The following is a 9,842-nucleotide window of genomic DNA, read 5'->3' as shown; positions in this document are numbered from 1 at the left end:
TATTTTTCTATTTTTATTCACTGCATTAATATTCATTGCGTTTTTAATATTATGCATTTTTTGAAGCGTCAGGCAATGCATGACGATGCACTATGCACAATCAACGTAACATCCATGCCACGTGCGGGAATCGCGCCGACGCACCTACACGAAGTCAATAGAAAATTTAATCGTCCCCTAACGAGATAGTCTCTCTCGGTTGTCTCTCCGCAGCTCTCTCTCTTTCTGGGAATGTTATCGCCGATAATCATCATTTATTAAATCATTGATAACCTATCGGAGAGGACGACTCCCGATTCACGTACGAGATAACAACAACAGAGATTTCATTTTTCCCCAAGATTTCCTTATATATGTCATATGCGTCACATAATCGACGCAAGTTATATATTTATTATATTTCTTACGAAAATTTTTGCATCGCAATAGAAATATTTGATGATGCAATTGATCGGAGATATCGCGTGCCATTCAAATTTCAAGGGCTATTCCGAGTCCCATTCGAATGTCATCCAGGTACCCATTTTATTTTTGTTTATCGAATGTTAAATAAGGATAAAATGTTACTTAAGAAATACTCAGGTGGAAACATTGGGAACTTGAACGCGTCCAAGCTCGTAAATTAATTTGTCATGAGTATTCTATTGTTTACTGTTATAGAGGAGAAATTGAATGAAACTCTATTGTATGCATTAGGCTGATTACATATAGTTATTAAAAAATATCACATGTTCGCTTTTATGTTTGTCTATGTTTATATCCACATGCTAATATAGGATTAGAATTGACTATATTATGATTCATAGTTACAATGGTTTTTTACTCTTGTAATTCCCTCAAAATTCGTTTTGGTCATGTCGAATAAAATTAAAGAGAAAGAATATTACAATGAATACAATACAGTTAAGAATATGCCTCGCAGATTGCGGTGCATATTCTTATCATGCATGTTCTTATTGTGAGTCACCTGTTGCTGTGTCTCTAATAATATACGTTTATAATAAGCTATAGATATAATTATTATAATATATAGATATGAATAGTTAAATTATAAATTATTTTTTATTTATTTCTTAGGTACCTCAAAAGAGTATGACACCTACGTTGAGGAAGTGGTGTGCAAACAGGAAGATATCAATGAAAATGAGATGAAAATGCTACCATTGGGAAGTACTGAAAAGAAAATTTTGTTGATTAAACAGAATGGAGAATTGCATGCGGTTGGTACCAGATGTACGCATTACGGTGCCCTGCTAAATACCGGCGCGTTAGGGGAAGGACGAGTGAGATGTCCATTGCACGGTGCATGTTTCAATATTAAAACTGGGGACATTGAAGATTATCCAGGCTTGGATTCTTTACCATGCTATAAGGTACTCGAGTAATTTATAAACTTATCAAGATTTTATTCTTATTCTTATCCCGTATTTGTTTAACATGCTATCTCTATGTATTACTTTAACAGGTTCGCGTAGACAAGAGTGGTCTTGTCCACGTAAAAGCCAAATGTAAAGAGCTATATAATAACAGACGTATAAAGGATATGTCTGCACGTGATCCTGAAAGTATAAAGACTGTCGTAATAGTTGGCGGTGGACCATCGGGTGCTACCTGTGCAGAGAGTTTGCGACAGGAGGGTTTTACAGGACGCATCATTATGATATGCAGAGAGAACATAATACCTTATGATCGGATAAAGGTATCTAAAAAGTTAAATTTCGATGTTCATTCTGCGACATTACGATCGCCCTCGTTTTACAACGAACACGATATTGAAACAAAACTGGGAGTAAAAGCAATAGGTACATAGAAAAGACAAATCGATCTCAATATATATATATATATATATCACATGTTACTTCATATTCTGTACTATATTTTTTTATTTTGTTATAGATTTAGATACGACTGGAAATATTGTCAAGCTGAGTAATAACGAGAATTTCATGTATAATTATCTATTTGTGTGCACTGGCAGTAAACCGAGAACGTTAAATATACCTGGAGTAAATTTATCGAATATTTTTGTTCTACGAAATTACACAGATTCACAAGGCGTATATGCAGTTCTATCCCCCGAGAAGCATGTAGTTATTCTAGGATTAGGCTTTATTGGCATGGAAGCCGCAGCTTATTGCGTCGATAAATGCGCGTCTGTCACAGTAATAGGACGTGAAACTGTACCCCTCAATGCAATATTCGGCAAGGTCATTGGTAATAGAATTAAAAAAGAGCTTGAGGCAAAAGGTATTATATGTTATACATAACATACATTATGTATTGGTCTGCATTAGTATTGATTAGATAATAATAATAAATGTTTTTAGGTGTGAAGTTTATCTTCGAAAATAATATTAAGCAATTTATTCCTAAGGAACGTGAAGAAAACGTTTTGGCTAAGGTCGAACTTACAGACGGCCAAATTCTATCAGCAGATATAGTTATTGTTGGAATAGGATCCACTTTTTATACTGATTGGATGAAAACATCTTCTGTCACAATGAGGGACGATGGCTCTATTCCAGTAAATAAGGTAACATTCGAAAACAGTACTTTTCTTAGTATATACTTCATATTAGATAATTGAATATCAATCAAATTATAGCATTTAAGGACAAATGTGGAAAATATATATGCTGGAGGTGACATAGCTTATGCACCGATACTTGGATCTGACGACACATTCGCTGCGATAGGTCATTATTCTCTAGCTCATTATCATGGAAAAATTGCAGCTCTAAATATATGCGGTAAAGAAACTTCTTTGAAGACTGTACCATTCTTCTGGACGAATTTACTGGGTAAAAGTTACAGATATGCAGGTAAATTTACATATATATAACATGTTCCCACACGTTTCATATTTTGTATAAATTATATATAAATTGTAATAACTGAGTTTTGTAAAAAATTAACAATTGAACAATTTTTATTCATTTATTTTCAGGCTTTGGAAAACCTACTAATATAAAGATTCATGGCTCACTGGATAAATTGGAATTCTTCGCTTACTATCTTAAAGGTGGCAAAGTAATAGCAATTAGCAGTGTTAATGCCGATCCAGTTGTGGCAGATTTTGCAAATTCACTTTATGAGGGAAAAACCTTAACAGAAGAAGAAATTAATACAGATCCATTTGGATGGATGAGAACTAAACCAAAAGATGTATCAACTCGATTTCAAGAAAGCTTTTTAGTCGATGTTTAAGCTTGAATTGTTTAGCAATATAATTTAAAACAATGTTACAGTATTAGTTCGAATTTTTACTTTATAATTTGCAACACGACAATTTTATTAGATAAATTTATGTAACATATTTCACTATGCTATCTTTCCTCTACTTTATGTAATATACTCGGCACTATGCTAATCCAAAATGTTACCAAAAACAAAAAAAAAGCAAATTAAATGTTCTTGGATTCAAAGTTGATTTAACTTAAATCTAAAACAATTCACGAAACATAATTACATATATCTGTAGAAAGATTTTAATCCCATGCTTCTGTAACTCTCATGTGACACAGACGTTCGACGATAGTAATTTCTTTTTGGAACTTCTGACGATTTTCTGCCCGTACCTTCTCGAGAAAGTTTTGCTTTCTGCTTTCGGGGTACATGTCCTTCATGTAACCATAACTTTGTTCAAGTGTGAGATAGGGATGCCGTAGAATCAACATGTTTTGCTCTTCCCTTTCAAAATCTTGCTTCATCTTAAATAAATCGTCCATAGATGGTTTTTTAACTATACGATATTTCCTGTATGAAGCAAAGATTTACAGAATTAGGAGTATTCAACATGACGATACAAATCGTTATGAAAAATTAAATGATTCCTAACTCGTTAAACTAAATGAGAATTAATTGACATGAAAGAAAAGTACTTACCCTCTGAATCTGTATGGTATTTTATTTGTATACTTGGCTGCTAATAGAGCTAATCCAACCCGCATTGTTAATCAGATTTTGTATTGTGAAATATACACAAAACTCAATTCTTATATTAATCGTAAATATATGATTCTCTTAGCTTTCGGAGCACATTTTTTGGTTAGAGCTCTGTTGCTCTCTGTTAATCTTTGTTGCTCTCTGCCATGGTTCATAATGAAAGCAAGATAGGTGTGCTCATGGTGGAAGTATACATACTTTCACGATGGATGTGCTCGTTCCCGAGACGAATCTCGTACGATTCTGCGCAGATTCCAAATACGACCATTTAAACATTTGCACCGCGGTAATTTTAAAGTGATAGACTAAAATGAGCACTTAAATTTTAGAGGTCTTTCACCCCACGCCCGCTGATCAATTTTATTGGCGATCTTCTTTTCTTTGTAAATATACTCAACACAAAAAAAAACGAATTATTATTAATTATAGTGGCTTGTTTTTGCGAATAACTATTTATATATTTGTTATTCTACGTTTATATTTATATTTTTAATTTTATTTCGTTATTTTGCAAATTTTGTATCAAAATACAAATTTTAATACAATTTTTGATAGTAGAGGAAAGTCGCCGATACCGACATATTATTTTGTTTTTAAACAATATTTCTTAAACAAAAAATAAAAATAAAATTTTAAAAACGCAAGTATAAACTAAAAAATGTCTTCTATCAGGTAGTATAAACAATTTTTATAATGGGGGAGAATGAGATAAATCGGATCTTTGTAGTTTTTGCTCTCTAGGTCAATATTACTTGCATCCGTTTTTTGTCGTACGACGAATTTTTCAAGCGTATTAATTGGATACAAGATAGAGAGGATCTCGGACTTCTTTGCCAATCAACAGGCTTGAAAAATTTGCTGACGGTCGATTTGAGCGTCAAAATACGTCACGTGATCAAAATTGACGAATACCAAGCATCATGGACTTATTTTGACGCCAAAAATCAGTGTCGAGCGTCAGCATGAAAAAGCACCTTTACTTTACCAACTCCCGCGCAGCATTTGTTATCATTTGGTAAAAATCCCTAAATTAAAATTTTTTTTAAATATATTTTGTCGCTATTAAAATATGTAAATGTACAAAGAAAATTTAAGTTTTGGATAATTCTGCAAAATTATATTCATTAAAAAATATCAGACTAGTGTATTTAAATTTGGGAACATAATTTTTAAAATTTGTACTAACAATTTATTTTAAATAAGATTTAATATCCAACTTAATCTTAATTTAAAACAAGTTATTTCAGTTTAATTTATCGGTTCGATTTAATAGTGGTGCAAAATTAATTTAGCTTGTTACTTTTTCGAAATATTCTTTTTCTCTCTTTCTCGATGATTGTTTGTGGCTACAGAAAAATAAAACGAGCGAGATTTCATTACAACTGTATTACAGCTAAAGTGGACGAGGTACAGACATTGCCCTGTTTTGCAGTAGTAAGAATCAATTTCCCTACAATACAAATAATATAATATTTCGAGAACACAGTCGATATTTTACAGTAAGAGCCTCCTAATTCCTCCTTTTTATGAAAAACCAACTTGCTTCGTATTAAGTTATCGCGTATTCAATTCAGCTTTAATAGAACTCAAATGTGGCACCCAGCTCGCCGCCTAGCAACGGTTAATATAAATGGTATCTAAACTCTTAGTGTGGCAACCTGTTAGATCAATCCTCAGTAGCGAATGCATTGCCTCAATACTTAGCAAGATCTGAATTTACTTTTTTTTTACTAAAGATGCGAGACTAGAGTTACATTAAAGAAAAGAATTATGTTGAGTATTATTTTGATTATTAATTGGCAGAGAATTGTGGCCTCTTTGCGCTGGTGGTTGATAAATTGGTTGTGTACTCCGTTGCTGAGTCCGTTTCTTATTATATCCTTTATTTCCGCCAACGGCACCGCTTCCGCCTCGTCGAAATTCCATACCTGCTGCATAATCATCATTTTTAATTAAATTTCATCGACTTCAATGTTTCACGTGTAAATTTATATGAAAGATACAAGTAATACAAAATTTAATATCTAGAGACGGACGATTTTGTTACTCACCATTTATATGATTGTGACTTTGATCGTAACGTGGCTGTCGATTATTAGAACGCTGATCTTGTCGTCTCGTTTCCGGAATACGATCTTGAATCTAAAATTATCACAATCATTATAACAAGGAATATTATTAGCAATCATTGTAAATTTTACGTTGTGCTATTTTACGTACATCATCTGTTATTGGTATACAATCCACCTGGAGTACTTCCTCATAATTTTCAAATCCCTTAAATTGCACTACGCAAGTTCTCTCAGAAACACCAGTAACTTCGGCATTATAATACTATAAATATCGTACAAAAATAATTAAATTACGCGCAAAGTACACGAAAAAGATGAAACAATGTATGGTTCTGTGTAAATAATCGACTTATACATAGTTAACAGATTCTTGATTCGATTTCGACCGTCATCCCATGTAAACTTTAATTTTTATATGAGAGATTGATTGAAAAAGTATAAAAGATAAATGGCCTAAGTATTTTGGAAGCACACATTTTAATGTAAACAAATTTGCATATAAAAAAAAATCTATAATACGTACCCTATTATCTTCCCAATATTTAGCCATACACTTGTCACCTACTTGCCATACCCATGTACCGGTGATGTTAGGGTTACCATAATTTTCGTTTCTTTGCACATTAGGATTCATGGACATCTTATTCCCAGGGTTACTATTTGACTGATATCTAGGTTGACTTTTAAAATTCTGTTCAGTTGTATTAGTTGAATATACTTTAGGGGTTCCATTTTGTTGAGCTCGATTATGCCTATTATAAGAAGCATCATAAGAATGCCTATTTTTGGCCTCGGGCTCGAGGTGATTATAGTTTCTGTTACTACCGAGATTCTTTCCCTGTAACTCAACCTGGATTCTGTTATAGTTATCGTTACCACTATCGACGTTTGCGTTACTTGTGCGCGAATGAGCAAACGTATTTTTGTAATCATTCGGCTGAGTAGATTTCTGATACGCTTCTCTACCTCCGTCGTGTTGATACTGATACTGAGATTCCTGGTTACGTTGAAACCGCGGTGGTTTGTTCTGCGGTGCGTGACTAGCACCGTTATATTGCGAATACATGGTGGAGTTACTATTATTTGTCTTCTTACTATTTCTATGTTCCTCTGAATATCTCGGAGGTGGTTGATAACCGCGACCACCTTTTTGATTCCTGTTAAGAAATATTAATATTAGAAGTACAATATTTTATTAAATATTATAGGAATCCGTTTAGTAAGATAGTTATGTACCGTCCACCTCTTCCACTTTGCGCTTCAGTACCTCTCGATTCAAAACGATCCTGATTACTTTCATTATTTTGCATGTAACTACTTTGTGACAAATTGGTTATTTCGACACTTTCGGGTTGCACAGGTAATTTATCCTCGAGAAAGTCGAATAGAGATATTTTTCCACTGCTAGGTTTACTCTCTTCGGCTTTCTTCTCCCGTTTACCACGTGGCTCTCGTGGTTCACGAGATTCTTTGGCACTACTATAATAAGATTGTAATTAGATAATAATTGAACATATAGTTTGAGTAAAGATAAATAGGAAAAATAAAAATAAATTTTCTCACTTATGTTTAGTGTCGGTCCTTTGCAGACTTCTTAAAGCTTTGTCTACGTTATTTCTATTAACTCTCAAAGCGTATTCTGCCTGCTCTATAGTAAATCCACGATCTACGATTTTCTGTACGCTATGATCCAATAACTAAAAGCGCACATAAGTTAGATGTCTAGACAAGAATGTAAACATTTAATTTAATGGAAAAATGAAAAAAAAACAAAACAAATCAAACCTGTTTATTTCCGCCACCAAATACTTTCTTACTGCCTTGTTTGGCAGCTTCCGCTATCGCATCTTTGCGCTGAGTTTCAAATTCAGTATTCTCTTTGCTAGGTTTTTCTTTTTCTGCCAGAGCTTTAAAGTTCTTATCTTGCTCCGATAGTTTTACGATTTTTTTACCAAATGGTATCCACGGTGGTGGTCCACCTTCTTCAGCAGATCTTACTCGAGTATGCAAAGCTAATTTCTATAACAAAAGCAGTCATGCGATATTAAATAGAATTAACAATCATTATAATAAATATTAATGTCTCTTATCAAGTAAAATGTAGATTACCTTATTTAATTCCCATTTTTCCACTAAATTGGCAACTTTTCCCCCAAGTACATAAATTAAATGCGATGGTCTCAACAAAAGAAGTCCATGTGATACAGGTAAGGTTCCTGTCTTTATCAGTATTTTTGTACCAGGTGGTGTGTTTAAGCTATCACAAAAAAGATGATTAGAAGAAACAGTTGTAAGAAACGACATTAGGAAATAATAGTTAATATTCAACTACTAGCACTATACTGAATTAGTACATGTTAAAGATGGCTTTATATAAAGTATCTAAATGCAATGATATAATATAATCAATTTTAATAATAAAATAATACTTGTATATTCTGTTAAATAATGTAACAATATTATTATTAAATAGTTAATTTTTCAAAATACATATACTTATATATTTTTACATTTAACTTTGTTAATTTCATACATAGCAGCTTTTAGTATGAATTAATCTAGCATAATATAAAAGTAACCAAATTTGCTATAAAAGAATTCAATCTAATACATTTACCTCAAAGTCGATATATGTTCAACTTCTAAGGCTTGAAAATTATTTTTTCCATCTGTCAACGATAATTTTAACATTCTTGGAGCTGCTCTTGATTCTTCATTCCCTTTGGGCGCAGCTACATTACGTATCTTTTGTATTTGCAACACAATATTGCCCTGATTAATATCTCCATTTCCACTCCCAATCTCTCTCAAGTCAAGCTATAAATAATTCATTTTTTTCTTGTTCATTCATATGTCCTAAATAATCATCAGCAGAGGTTCAAAAAATTGATACATACATCTAATAGTCGCTTTACCATCTTCTGTGTGTCTATCACACTACCCGAATCCGTTGCCAAATTATAACCATGATCAGATAAATACCTGATAAAAAGAGAAGTCATCAACATTGGTGAAAGAATTATGAATATTGGATAGACTTTGAACAGTCACAGACAAGAAATAAAAATAGAGTAAATAACCACATTTAGAATGTTGATGTTGTAACTGTTAATGTTGAAAGTTCTTCTCATACTGATTAGATAATATCTTTACATCTAGAAGAATAGTCTCTCTCATCTCAGTAAAAAAAATGTCTAACAAATACAAAATAAACATTCTACTAAACGTGGCCAATTTTTTCCCTGTGTCAGTAAGAAAATGGAATAGTACACCCTACTCACCATCCTAATGCCTCCAAGCTCTCCATGTCTGCGCTCAATTCACTCTCTTTGTTCGACAAAGATTTGACTATGTCTCATAAAACTGACACCGTTACTGCGAATTCTTATTACGTGCTTTTCTGAGTTTGCGACGCGATCGCGCGTATACAAACATCTGACAGCTGACACGCGTTTCGAAAGTGCGACAGACTTACGGAGGAGGTTCTAGTTTTTCCTCGGCAACCCGACTTCGACAACTCGGAGTTCGAGCTCCTCTGAGTTTTTGCTGAAACTGTTTCTTATAGGCACGATCTATTAACGTGAGAAAAAGAGTCGCCCACTGGTGCGGCGACTACGATAGCTCAAAGGAAAGAACCGCACCTATTCAACCTGAAAACACTCGTCGCCATCTTGCATACTCGAAGCAGCATGCGTTTCGACCATAGACGTAAAAAAATGACAGATCGTGCGGCGCGCCATTGGCGCTTCGATTTAAATTATTAATTTTTCATTTTCATTTTATTAATTCAAATTAACTTAAGATTAAATTAAATCAATTTCATCA

At 33.3% G+C, this 9,842-nt stretch overlaps 3 protein-coding genes across 7 annotated transcripts in view; 1 reads left to right on the top strand and 2 right to left on the bottom strand.

Moving 5' to 3' along the window:
* LOC108749661 (apoptosis-inducing factor 3-like) overlaps positions 1 to 3,487 on the top strand; it is a 6,146-nt gene extending 2,659 nt beyond the window's left edge. For 2 of the 4 annotated variants that reach the window (XM_018488488.1, XM_018488492.1), the window contains exons 2-7: positions 1,078 to 1,373; positions 1,466 to 1,802; positions 1,897 to 2,247; positions 2,328 to 2,533; positions 2,606 to 2,822; positions 2,948 to 3,487. In XM_018488488.1, coding sequence (XP_018343990.1) covers positions 1,078 to 1,373; positions 1,466 to 1,802; positions 1,897 to 2,247; positions 2,328 to 2,533; positions 2,606 to 2,822; positions 2,948 to 3,207 — 1,667 coding nt within the window. In that variant the 3' untranslated portion in view covers positions 3,208 to 3,487. Of the gene's footprint in view, positions 1 to 66; positions 517 to 1,077; positions 1,374 to 1,465; positions 1,803 to 1,896; positions 2,248 to 2,327; positions 2,534 to 2,605; positions 2,823 to 2,947 lie in introns of all 4 variants that reach the window. The other 2 variants (XM_018488490.1, XM_018488491.1) reach the window with 2 other exon arrangements.
* LOC108749665 (ribosomal protein 63, mitochondrial) lies at positions 3,023 to 4,202 on the bottom strand. The gene is made up of 3 exons (XM_018488496.1): positions 3,886 to 4,202; positions 3,470 to 3,756; positions 3,023 to 3,104 (listed from the first exon to the last, which is right to left on the bottom strand). Exons 1-2 carry the CDS (start codon positions 3,948 to 3,950, stop codon positions 3,489 to 3,491), a joined length of 333 nt encoding a protein of 110 aa, XP_018343998.1. The 5' UTR covers positions 3,951 to 4,202; the 3' UTR covers positions 3,023 to 3,104; positions 3,470 to 3,488.
* Positions 4,203 to 5,210: 1,008 nt separating this feature from the next.
* On the bottom strand, positions 5,211 to 9,681 carry LOC108749660 (tudor domain-containing protein 3). 2 transcript variants are annotated; one of them, XM_018488487.1, is made up of 11 exons: positions 9,299 to 9,681; positions 8,915 to 8,999; positions 8,635 to 8,834; positions 8,127 to 8,274; positions 7,803 to 8,036; positions 7,581 to 7,714; positions 7,254 to 7,496; positions 6,541 to 7,174; positions 6,166 to 6,279; positions 5,997 to 6,087; positions 5,211 to 5,873 (listed from the first exon to the last, which is right to left on the bottom strand). In XM_018488487.1, the coding sequence occupies exons 1-11, from the start codon at positions 9,322 to 9,324 to the stop codon at positions 5,701 to 5,703; spliced, it is 2,082 nt and encodes a 693-aa protein (XP_018343989.1). In that variant the 5' UTR covers positions 9,325 to 9,681; the 3' UTR covers positions 5,211 to 5,700. The 2 variants fall into 2 exon arrangements, with proteins under 2 accessions (XP_018343989.1, XP_018343988.1); XM_018488486.1 differs by having other exon boundaries at positions 5,213 to 5,876.
* Between the last annotated feature and the right edge of the window lie 161 nt (positions 9,682 to 9,842).

This window comes from Trachymyrmex septentrionalis, unplaced genomic scaffold (genome assembly GCF_001594115.1).
Source record: "Trachymyrmex septentrionalis isolate Tsep2-gDNA-1 unplaced genomic scaffold, Tsep1.0 scaffold31, whole genome shotgun sequence".
Classification (NCBI taxonomy): domain Eukaryota; kingdom Metazoa; phylum Arthropoda; class Insecta; order Hymenoptera; family Formicidae; genus Trachymyrmex; species Trachymyrmex septentrionalis.
Note: the sequence above shows the minus strand (reverse complement) of the source record. Positions and strands in the feature narration are given on the sequence as shown.